The 13,060-nt window shown below is 36.0% G+C and overlaps 1 protein-coding gene across 1 annotated transcript in view; it reads left to right on the top strand.

The window, feature by feature from the left end:
- Positions 1–11,543, top strand: part of WDR70 (WD repeat domain 70) — a 125,709-nt gene extending 114,166 nt beyond the window's left edge. The window contains exons 16-18 of the mRNA XM_083884482.1: positions 2,341–2,457; positions 2,795–2,957; positions 11,010–11,543. Coding sequence (XP_083740608.1) covers positions 2,341–2,457; positions 2,795–2,957; positions 11,010–11,094 — 365 coding nt within the window. The 3' untranslated portion in view covers positions 11,095–11,543. The remainder of the gene's footprint in view (positions 1–2,340; positions 2,458–2,794; positions 2,958–11,009) is intronic.
- Positions 11,544–13,060: the final 1,517 nt, after the last annotated feature.

Here is a 13,060-nt window from a genome sequence, read left to right as displayed (position 1 = left end):
AATAGCTTAACTATCCCTAGCCTCAGGGGTTTTTAACAGCTCATGTTTGTAGTAAGGATCACTGACATATAAGATATAGTTATCATTGCTACTATAAAATGTTTAATGATCTGCCTTTTCCCAACAACAAATTTTACAATGGAGTGAGTGGATTAACTGGGAGATCTTGACCATCCCTATTAGCATTTCCTTGTGTAGTGTTTCCTCATGTGAAATGAGAAGAATCACATCGTTACGGTGTCCTGCTTCTCTCAATCCTCTTGCAGTTCTAGGCTGTGCAGTTCTGATTTCTAGTAGTCTTGGCTTTACACATGCTAAAACCATTTCTCTATAAAACAAACAAGTTGTTTGGCAGCATAATAAACAAAAAGAGGTTTAGAGTGAGAAAGTTTGGACAGTCTTGGTAACTAGGCCCGTATCAAGGCACTTCAGGTCTGGGTTCCCATCTTGGGCATTTTACAGCAACTTACTGCTACAAATGTCCAGCTCCAGTTTTTGGGGTGAACTTAAGTAGCAACTGCCAAAGATCAGGGGTATTTATCTTCACTGGGTGGTCTTATAATCCATCCTTACAACATCCTTCAGTGTAATGCTTTGTGTGCACTGTCCTTAGTGTTTATACTCTAAAGAACTTCTGTGATATTTAAAAAAAATTCTTCTTAAAACCCAGTGGAACTTTTCTGTTCAATGGCATTTATAAATGTAATTGAATGATACAGGCCCCAGTTATGCAAATTTTTGGGATTTTATCACTGAATTCTAGCTGATTAGCTCTTTCTTCCACATAATTTTGAAACTAAACAAAGATGCTTTCATATACATAAATGTAGAAAAATGTAAGGATTTGCTTAGAAAAACTTCAATATTTTTTGTATATTTTGGAAGCTTTTCAGAGGTTAAATGTCTGTTTTTTAAGTTCACAAATAGAACTAGGATGACCTGAACATCCCTGACGTGGTTTTACAAAGTGAAGTGACCCCTTTTTTCTTCTTTTTTTTCCCCTTTTTTTTTTTTTTTTTTTTTTTTTAATTTTTTATTTTTATTTTTATTTTTATTTTTTTTTTTTAATTTTTATTTTTTTGTTGTTGTTGTTGTTCAGAGTTCTTGTTGCTCTTTAATATCAGAATTGCCTGTAATGGCTACTTAAAATGTAGGAATATTGTTTTAAGGGATTAAGTGTCACTTTTAAAACACGGGAATACACTGTATTTGTCTACAATGTCTATGTTTTTCCTTAGACAACAATGTCTAAGGTTTTCCCTTAGACAGCCTTGACTCCACAAATGGATCTCTGCATTAGTCACCTCAGATGCTCTGTGGAAACTGATCAAACTTAGTGCTTGCCAGAAAATTGTCCCTGGCATTTCATACTTAATGAAATCTGCAAAAATAAAACTTAAACATTTGTTTCCACAGATCTGTCGTGGGTCATCTGGCTGTGACTTTATTCAGTCTATTAAATTGAACAGTCTTACAGAAATGAGCTGAAAATTCAAGCTGATAGGTGCCTGAATGCTCCTTGATGGTTTTTATATTCAGTATAGAGATATTGTTCCTAAATTTAAGATTTGTTTAGTTATTTTTTGTCTTCATTGGATCATTTGACCTCTACAGAATTTCTCAGATTTTGGGAAACAACAGCAATGAGCACACCTGCATGTGGGAGCTAAACCTTGCTGCAAGAAAGCCTTGTCCATTAATATGGTATTGTTTCTTTGGTGCTGACAAATTACTCTCTTGTCTGAGTGGATCAAAGCCATTACTGTGACTGAAGATAGCACTTTTATGAGAAAATAGGAGTTCTAAATCCTGACAATTTAGTCACAGCTAGATTGTCACAGTTATGATATTTTTCCAATAGTGATTAATCTTATTATTTAAGAAAGAACATGATTGTGACTTCATGCGCATAAAATTACATTTGGAATCATTGAGGGGTTTCTGCTCCACTTTTTGTCATATCCAAGAATGTATCAAGGGTGTTGTCATATTCTTAGAAACATGGGAAGTTTAGAAAAGAGTTAACTGATTGGTCCCAATGCTAATGTTGAGAACTGAATGATAGAGGTATGGATAAAATGTGCATAAACTGTGCAAACAGTATTTCATGTGAGAGTCTCCTGCCTGAAGGAACCCTGATATCTGACTGTTTGAAAAATTCAGCAGAAAGAAAGCCCTGAAAGTACAAAGCAGTAAACCACTGCTTGGATATGGGATTACCAGGAGGCTGCTCTTGCCACGTTTTCCACTGCAAGAAAGAAACCAGCTCTTTGTATTTAATAAATTAAAAAGAAAATGAAATTTCTAACATTTAATTGTCTCCAAACTGTGACCCTTCAGCCCATGCACTTCCGATGTTCCGCGAACCTCGACAACGAAGCACGAGGAAACAGCTGGAGAAGGATAGGTTGGACCCCATGAAGTCTCACAAACCTGAACCTCCAGTAGCAGGAGCAGGTAATATAGGCATAATCCTTTTAGACTGTTGTATGCCAAAGGGGCCATCATTCTTTGGTTCTACACTCATTTGGATTTGCATTGTGTGGGTGGTGAATCTACGCCGCAGATGTATGGACAGTGTCCAGCACTTTAAGACATTGATGTCTCATTGGAGTGCTTGCCTGCAAAAAATTAGTAATTACAATGGCTTATTTTGAGTTACATACTCAGTAAAACACCCACCCAAATGCAGCCCCAAGTCAAATCCTTCCTGTGGCATTAAATAACCTCTTTGTATCAGGTCACCGTTGCAGGCTCTGCAGATTTCTAAAATATTTTTCTCTTTATGCCACAGGTCGTGGTGGCCGTGTTGGGACTCACGGGGTCACCCTGTCATCATATATAGTCAAGAACATTGCCCTGGACAAGACAGATGACAGCAACCCTCGAGAGGCCATTTTACGTCATGCGAAGGAAGCGGAGGAGAATCCATACTGGGTGGCTCCAGCATATGCTAAGTAAGGAAACAATTAAGTAATATTTCTGGAGGCCAGTAGGAGTTTAGTTGAAATAGATGTTTTAAATGCTATACTTTGCCTTTTTTGGATTGCTGCCACAAATATATACACCAATAATATACTCTTTTTTAAAGATGTGAGTTTCTAGGAGGTTGAATTGTTGAAATTTCATGTTTCCACGTTTAAAATGTATCTGCCAGTGCTAGAAGTTATTTGAAAACTTTCAAAGTTGGTTTGAGCTTAGAATCCTCTCCAAATCAGTGTCTTAAACTGCAATATACCATATAATAGAGTACTGTCCCACTGATATATTGGGATGATTTTCCAATATGCCCTCTAGTTCTGACTGATTCTTAGGTTAAACCTTCAAAATAAGTTTTTATCTGAATTTTTCCTACATAAGGGCCCAAGTAACTGCCTGAATTAACTTGGTTTTAAAGGTTCAACAATATTAAAAATTGCACTGATAAAATCTCCTACCAAAATTCAACATAAAGAAATGAGTTTTCAGGTGTTAAGTAAGTTAAAGAGCCTTATCAAGATTTTTATGGTAAAACCTTGGTGATTCCACAGATGGTACTTTACTCCTTTTAAATTGTATGTGTGAGTGTATGCTTTCTACTCAAGAAGATTTTTTTTTCCTAAAAATAAATATATCTCAAACAATTAAATACATTCACAATAATATAAAAATAAGTACTACATAAATGCATTTCAAATTAATGAACTGAGACTACCACTTTAAAAGTTACTAGAATTGTCACATTTTGTTATCATTGATGGAGCTTTTTTCCACAAAATAGTGTCAAGCAGTGTTTGCAAAATGCATAAGCAAAACATTTTGAAGAGCTGAAATAGTCTTCATGAAACAGTCTGCCAATAATGAATTGCTTTTCTGTTTTGTAGCACAGTGTTCTATGTCCAAGGCTGTACATTTGTTAGTACTTTACTGACTACTTTCTTTATTAGCGTTCAGCTCTGTAGTGAACCAATAACCACCTCTTTCCAGAAACCTGAAATATTCTACGAATCACAGCTTGTTTCAGAAGCTGACATTTATTTTCTAACTTGACCCACATGTTCACAAAGATAACTAAATAGCAGTTCCAAAGCAGCTTGAGAATGTCAGTGACCCAGCCTGGCTTTGGCCCGGTGATTAATAAGTACGGGACATTTGTAATTGATAACTATATAACTATGGCATTTGATGTTGTACATCAGACCAGTGCATTATTCAGTATCAGTTGTGGTACCAAATATGGGATATTTGAAAGCATAATTCTGTAGCAATTGTTGTAATGAATATGCTAAATACTGATTTTTAATTATTTGAGAGTTCGTGATTGCTAGAGTGGAAATATACTCAGAATATGTAGGCATCTGGTTTTATTTGAGGAATCCATTCTCAAAAGTAAATACAGTCACACATTCCATCAGGCAGATAGGCACGTCAGCATATTTCTGGCTTAGTAACTTCATTGATTACGTATTAAGTTTCATCCCCAACACCTGCAATGTAGTAGACATGAAAGTTTTAAAACAAAGCTGTGTTAGAGGAGGCTTACTGTGTCAGGTGGCCAGATCTCATTACAGTTCCTTGTTAAAGATGTGGCTGCAGGGGAAGAGGAGAGCTGGCTGAGAAGTGGGCAGGATGCAAGTCCAGACTGCTATTAACTTACACACCAGACGGTGATATGTATGTGGGGGAATTGGACTGCAGCCAGCAGCACACTGCCTTGATGGCTTTGTCAGCTGATAAATCTCATCCTGGTGAAGCTGCCATTATCCTTGCTTTAAAAGCTTCAATTTCAGATATACACTGTTGCAAAGAACATTAAAAAACTCCCAAACAATAATAACATTATTAATAATAGCAATAACCTAATAAAAACAGTACTGATAATATCTGAAACAATGAAATGCAGAAACTTGATTATGTGTCATGTTCTTAGTTTTCAGAAATTCAAGACTGTATTAACAGCTGCATAAAGCTGTGCTATTGTAATAATATATATATAATATAATAATATATGCTATTATAAGTATATGCTACATCTGACTTTTCAGAGCATGGATATTTAACCTGTATATAAAATGCATTTTACAGATGTACTTACAGGCTTATATTTAACAAAATATGCAAATTGCAAGTAATCAATTCAAATTACCATGAAGTAGTACTGGTTTGTTTACTGGAGCTTCTTTAGCTATAGCATAAGTTACACTGTAGAGCTAGGAAGGGTGATATTCTGATACATTTTAATTTAAAATCATATACTGTCTTAAGATCTAAAAAACATACATCCAGTATGTTTAATTTGTTTAAATAGTATTTATTGTTTTACTAGATTCTTCTGCTACTGGTTTTTCCACACTTCCTGTAGTAATTTTTTTCTTAAACGTGGTATGAAACTATCCACTTGATATAGCCTTTGTTTGACAAAGCATTTGGTCCTATGCTGTTTGGTCCTATGTGTCTAAAGTTTTCAGTCTCCTTCTTCAAAAAATGTGTAAGGAAACTGTAATTACCTAATTTTCTCCAGTGACAGTTATTAAATAATTTTAGACTGAGAAGATTAAGAAATGCCCTTTTCTGGTTAATCAGTTTTCATAACTTGGAGTATGAGGACTGGATGGATTTGTCTGTTCCTGATCCATCCTGGCTGTGTTGTTATCAATCAGTTAACAGATTTAATGCTTTTTAAATTGTTATGAGGGAGAGTGACTATTTTACATGGGTGGATAGTGATTGGACAAGGGGAAATGGTTTTAAACTAGAAGAGGAGAGATTTACATTAGATGTTACAAAGAAATTCTTTACTCAGAGGGTAGTGAACAGGTTGCCCAGAGAAGTTGTGAATGCACCATCCCTCGAAATGCTCAAGGCCAGATTGGATGCAGCTCTGAGCAACCTGATCTAGTGGAAGCTGTGCCTGTCCATGGCAGGGGAGTTGGAAGTGGATGATCTTTAAGGTCCCTTCCAGCTCAAACCATTCTATGATTCTATGATTTTCACTTCCATAAGTTTCTTAAGAACCACATGATTTCTGCTGTTAGTTTATGCATTCTATGTAAAAATATATATCTTTTTTGATGCTTTATTTTCTCTTGAAGCTGAATATTCATTTGCATTATTTATCACTTGAAAAAAATTTTAAGCTTGTTATCATTAGCTTGACCTTTCTGTTTCCCCTGACATTTGGCCAGAAAAGAGGGGAAAATATGTAAGAGGAAAAAGAATGGCTGAAAAACAGATGCTGCTGAAAAGGATGATAAGAGATGACATGTCACAGAAGCCCAATGTGAATAAAGAGTCAAGTAAGATGTGATCAACACAGCAGAAAATCCTTATGGATGAGGATAAAAAAGAGATCTTGAGATTTCTCAGGAAAAAGCTTGTTAGAGTCCTTGGCAAGAGCCATTCCAGTGGAGTGAAAGCAAAGGAAGGACAGATTGAAGATTTCAAGTAAAGAACTACAGGAAAGGAACTTGAGGCATCAGTTGTAAATGTTTGAAAATTACATTCTTTGTGAGCTGTTTGTTTTAACACAGCTGTACAGATATACTATAATGACTTCAGATGTCCCTCTGAAGGATCAGCAGGAATTACTAAGCATTGTAGCTGAGTGCCTAATCAGGCCCAGATGCAGCTTTCTTCTGTACCAGAGGGAAAGTGAGGGTGATATTTCCCTACTCAGCAAGGTAAACTTGAGTTCTTGAAAATACCTTTAATTTCACTGATATTACCCCTATTTTGCAGTCTTTTTCATTGCTTCTTGTCACTATCAAAAAGGAATGACTTGAAGCAAGAGTCTGTAGCTGTTTTGTGATGACTGAAAATTTTCTCAAGGGCAATGCCAGTCTGTGAAGAGTTAGCCATGTGATGGCTCAAGTATCATTAACTGAAGAATCAGGACTGAGCAGAATGACTTGTAACAGCAGCCTTGCTGGCATGCATTGTTATATTTATCCTGAATTTTTTTTTGTAAATTGGTAATTTTGAGAGGGAAGTCCCTGAGATTTAGAAAAGAGGCAGGCTGGTTGGTGGGGTGAAGAACAAAAGAGGCTCCTGATGCTGAAAACCTTTTCAGTCTGGAAGTGACCTTTATGACATTATTCTGGTTTCCAAGCATGCTTGGAAATCTTTTTTCTTTGTTTCAGTGCAATATAAACACAAATTTCAAAAGTTACTTCGACATGAGTCACATGTTGTGATATGCAGTTGTCATCTCCAGCTGGTTTTGTTGCAGCAGTGTTTTTTTATCTGGTAGTCTATGATCCTCACACATCAATGTGCTACTTTTATTGGATCCCTGAAAAGCAATTAAGAAAAACAACCCATAACCAGAGGGATTATGGTGACTCTAAAGCAGTCTTCATGGCCTCTGGAAATTTTATAGAGGTCTGCACATCTGAATATCTTGAAAACCACTGAAGTAAAGAGAATCACATAGTATAAATAAATCATTCTAGTTTGTTTTCCCATTTTTGTTTGCAGCCTGTTACCATAACCCACAATAGGAATGCATTTTTCAGTGTATGAGATACTGGTTTCAGCTGACAGTCATGTGGAAACAAAGGATAGAACAATTTAGGTAGGAAGGGAATGCCTGAAATAATCTAGTCCAAGCTCCTGTTTAAAGTGTGTTTACTGCTCATGTCCAATTAGATTTGGGTTGTTCAGGGGTTTGCTCAACTAAGGTTAAATATCCTCAAGGATGGGAATTCCCACACCTGTCTGGGCAGCCTGTTCTAGCAGTCTGGTTAGCCGGCACAGTGTGCCCCGGCTACATCCATGGTGGCTGTTCCCTACCACCTTCGTGTGTCTGGAAATGCCTTCCACAGGGATTCATTACATAGCTTTCCTGAGAACTGAGGTTGGGTAGCTCCCCAAATCACCCTTTAGCCCCTCACAAAGTTGGTTACTTTTTCTAGGCATTGAGACCCTCTCCCAGTCACCAACCATATCATCTCAGTGGTGACAGAGTGCCCTCATAATGACGTGGGCCAGCTCCCTCAGTACCTCTGGATTCACCCATCTGATATGGGTTTTTACATGTTCAATGAGCTACAAACTCTGTCTTCCTCTTCCTGTTGGAAATGTCTCAGTCCCTACCAAAGATTCTGCTGTAGTGTAGGAGTGCTTGCAGGCCTGAGGACACTCCTTTTCAGGGAAAATGGAGCCAAAAAACCCACGAAGTATCTGGACCTTTTCTATATGCTGTGTTACTGGTTTACCTGCTCAATAAAGTACATTTTCCTTCTCATTCCGTTGGCTGTCAGTGTAGCTGTAGAAGTCTTTTGTTGTTGCCTCTCACATTTCTTTTCTATTTCAGTTCCGTCTGAGCTTTGGCTTTCCTAACTCTGTTCCTCCACATTCATTTAATGCCTCCGTTCCTCTTAGCTGAGGGTGTCCTTGCCTCCTTTATGGTTTTTCTTTTTGGAGTTTGTGGTTTATCACAGTCAGATCTATATGCATCCATGCCAGACCACTGCCAGGCTGTGCTTTCTGCAGATGAAATGTAATCTGTTTTGAGAAGATTTCCTCAAAGATCAACCAGCTTTCCTCAGGCGCCTTTGCCCTCCATAGTATTCTGCCATGGGATCTGCCAAACAGAACCCTAACAAACTGAAATCAACTCCCAAAGTCAAGGATAAATAAAACTGAAAAATTGGTGAGGAAAAAAAACACAGCCCTCAGAAATAAGAATATTTATTAGAAGAAAACTTGTTTTGATAATTTTAAATGTAAATATTAATCATACAGGAAACTCCTACTGCACTAGCAATCTCCAGTGCAGTAACTAAGCAGGGAAAAAAAGTATTTAAATTAAATTAAAGGATCACTGCTGATAAAGCAATAACAAGAATAGTGTTTTAGAATGGTCAGGCATATGAATGACCCTAGGTGCCCCAGTTACAGGTATGTAGCTTGTGGAGGTGCAACAGTTTACATTCTAGCTGAGGCTATAACTATTCCATGGTAATTTTAAAAAGTGAGGTAGCAAGCAGATGTTACTTCCTCTGCATATTTTTACTTTAGCTGAATACTGCTATATTATATTACTGCTTGATACACTTTCTCTCTTTTTTTTCCTTTTTTTCCCCCTTCTTCCCCTACCTCAGCTTTTCTGCACTCGGGAGCACACTTACCTTTTCTGAAGTCTATGCCTTTTTTCTGTGCCACTCCCATCCTGGAAAAAACATGGGGTTTACTGTTTGTTTCATGAATTTATTCATTCCCCTAAGTTGGAAATGTTTATTTGAATTATGACAGTTGCAGGTTTGTGGTCAGAAATTGTGGGCTTCCATTCAATTAGTGGTGCCTTACTAATGAAACTTCTAATACTGATGTCACCCTAGAGGACGTTTAGATAATTTTCATCTGTTGTGGTAAAAGGAGAGTACATTGCTAAAAAGGGCTAAATAAACCTTTGTCAGTATGTTGAAAAAAAAGAGAGAAGATTCCATACATTCTTCTTTTTCAGCAGTTAGTGAAATCCAGTATGTCAGCCAGTAAAGCATTCGTCCTTGGTGTCTGTTTTGGACTGAATGTTTGATTTTTTTGGTTTTTGTTGGCTTTGTTTGTTTGTTGTTTTGTTTTGTTTGGGGTTGAGGGGTTTTTTTACTTCTTTTTTCAGCAATGGGTTAAGTAGAGTTTATATAAGTATTTTATAATGAAATTTTAAAATTGGGTAATATTTTTTGATCTCAGTTATGCTTTCCATGGACAGCTGAAAGACTCATCTAACTTCCACAGTATAGGTCCTCATCTGGGTGCTAGCTCTGCTACAGCCTGCGCCCAGGGACCATGTGCCAGTCAGAGTTCTGCACTAGGGCCATCTCTGGAATTATCAGGATGACCTTTTCCTCCATGGCAAGCTTGGAGGATGGAGGAGCAGGCAGGGTAATAGAAAGATCCTGTATGTAAGGGGAGTTGTCTTTTGACTAGTTTTGGTGATTTTGAACCTATTTGTGTCACATATTTATCAAGTGGAGAATCCTGCTTTGTGGGAGCTGATGGCTTGCTATTACTCTCTGAAGTAAGAGACAATGCTGGATTTTGCTTATTGTGCTACATAAGGCAGGCACAATTATTTAAGGTTTATTAATTTTGTAGAGTTTGCCAAATAACAATTCTGATAATAGTAATGCTTCACATCCCTAGAGTGATACAAAAACATTAGTTAATATAGTAATGAGATGATGACTGGCTTGGCAACATTTTATACTTGGTTGTTTTGAGAAGTTGAGCACAACCAGCATCAGAAATCTGATCATTTCATCTCTGCAGTGATTGTACTGAGAAATTAGTTGGAAAAGGGGATCATGGGAGTTGTTACTGTGTGAAACAATGGAACTGAATGTCCTAACAGTTTATTGAATTGGTACTTGATACTGTATTCATTTAGAAAGTAATCAGTGATTACTTTTGTAAAGTTTAAGTGGTGTTTAAAGTTCATACAAAGAGTGGAGGAATTGATACCATTAAGCTTGACTGTCAGATACACTGTGTTCTCATATGCAGATCAATACATATGCAGATCAGTTTTTTATGTAGTGTTAGATAAAGTCTCTGGGTGAGAAGCTGTTTCTTCTTGCTTAGGCCCAGCCAGAAACCTGACTTAGCTGTTCTTATTTGCACTTACTGGCTGTTGTTCTACAGTATACCCATGTGGAAGTTTCTTTTTAAAAAGTCATGGAATGAGGAGGCCAATGGCACTGCTTTTCTAGCATGGAATTAAATGTACTTGTTCCTCACTTCTATCTTAGTTTTATTCATGGAATACACAGATACTGATTGTAAGCTAGTGAGGAAATAATACTTAAAAAATATGTGTGTTTGTTGTGCTTGTTTGTCTGTGAGGTGCTGGTTTCTTCAGTTACAAGAAGGTTAGTAGGTTATTGTCAAATAAAAAATGGTCAAGTCTTGTATGCTCTTTTTTGAAAGTGTCTATATGTATCTGTTTTTGTGTCTAGTGCCTGTCTAATACAGTTTCTGATAAAGTATTGTAGTCTGACCACTATTTTAATCTTTTTAATGTTTTCTAGAACTCAGCCAAAAACAGTTTTTGCAGAAGTGGAACCAGAAGATGATGAAACAGACAAGCCAGAGTGGAAAAAACGTAAAATTTGAAAAATAATTAGTTTAAAGAATCATTTTAGAGCATTTGAAACAAAATGAAACATATATTTCTTTATTTGAGATAGTGGGCCAGAATTTGAAAGCAAATGTTACTTCAATTAATAATATTTGCAGCAATATTAAAGGGGATTGTGGAATTACACTGGCTTAATTCTACATCTGAATTTTGTAATAATTACTTACATTGTGCAAATAATTCATGTATGTCAGTTACTTAGCTTTATGAGTGAAGTGAAAAATACTTCTTTATAAATATTTAATTTGTTATATTGCCACTTTTTTTTCATTATTGCCAACTTTACAAATGCTGTGTCATGACAGTGTTCAATGAGCTTAAATATGCAAATAAAATAGTACAATTTCTCAGACTCCTTTTTATTTTTTCTAGTTGAGCTAACAGATTACTGCTTTACAAGTGCAACAAAGTTTAGATTACTTATAGTGTAATATTCAAGTTTAGTACATTTGTGTGCTCACATGAGTTACAATTCAATTCACACTCTGTTTGAATTGTAGAAAACTTATTTTCCAATATCTGTACTTCTTTGCATGATGTTCCTTTTCAGTAGCTGTAGTATCTACAGTAGCATTGCATACAGCTTTTATTTTTAAAAAAATGTGAAATTGCAATGGACAGTTACATAATTTAGTGTAGTAAAAATAATGGGCTTATTGCCAAGCTGATGCAAAATTTTGTTCAAGTTTCTTATCCCTATTAGTCTATATGGATAAGTTTTAGCATAGAGCAGATATGTGTATTTAATATCAGATTTCTGTATGTATTGACTTTGTTGTACGCCTGAATTATGAATATCCTGCCTCACACTCTCTGAAGGCTGATACTATTCTTTATAAAGTAGTTTGTCTAAATATAGAAAATCCTCATTTTTTAACAAAATTGTAGTTCTGAGTGTCATAAAGGGGAGGACAGATTTAAAACTAATAAATGTCCTTTAGAGAAGAATAAAGAACCTAGGTTAGTTTTAGGCATTTTTGTTGTGATTATGATAGTACGCAGTATGCTAAGTAGTGTGTTTATAATAGTACACAATATAACAAACAGTCTGCATTTCCACTAAGAGTAGAGAGTAATAGACATCATAAGCAATCAAGCTTTCTTATTTATGAATAGATCCTGGAGGCATATTTTAAGACTATATTTAGCAAAGCCCTTAATCACCTTTCTAACCTCAAGACTGATAGTCAGCAGAGCTTAGAAATTTTTAAAGTACTGTTCTGCATCAATATTTCATCATATTATTTCCTTTTCCAAGCTTATAATTATTTTTCAATTATTATTTTTATACTTCAGTGATAACTCAGTCTGACTTCAAAAGGTATAATGATGAGCATTGGCATAAAATACCCACTACAAAATGTTTCCACTGCTTTCACTACTGTAGTCTTTTGATAAGAGTAGAACTTTAGTACATAGTCCACAACTTGTCTTTGACCCTTGTAAAATTATCTTAATATGTACTTGTGTATAATAGCAAATCAATATTTAATTTAAATTTGCAGCTGTAATATGTAGAATGAGAGACTGAGTAGATGGGTGGAAAGTAAGTGAAGGAGAAAAAGAAGTTCCAGATGGAAAGACAGAGTCTCTCAAAAACAAAACTTGCTAAGGGCCTCCCTATGCAATCCTCCCTCAACAACAACAACAAAGATGGCATTGCTTTATTTAAGGCTGTTTTTTCTCTTATGTTTCATCCAACTATAGCCCTACAAAATAAAGTATTTTCAAAGAAATTTCTCTAAAGTCTCAATAATTTTAAAGGATTAATACTTCCTTCATTTTAGGCTGAATATTAGAATTTTATCTTTTCCTTTGTTAGTTGTTCACTGAGGCAGTGTGTCTTAGGGAGCAGAGCTGCAGGGAAAGGCAGATGAGGAAAAATGCTGCAGCTGTTCTCTGAGAATGAGAACTTCTCCTTTTATGTTGTTATTCATATCA

Source organism: Zosterops lateralis (assembly GCF_965231275.1).
Source record: "Zosterops lateralis genome assembly, chromosome: Z".
Taxonomy (NCBI): domain Eukaryota; kingdom Metazoa; phylum Chordata; class Aves; order Passeriformes; family Zosteropidae; genus Zosterops; species Zosterops lateralis.
The sequence above is the reverse complement of the archived record's forward strand: the minus strand, read 5'-3'. Positions and strand labels throughout refer to the sequence as shown.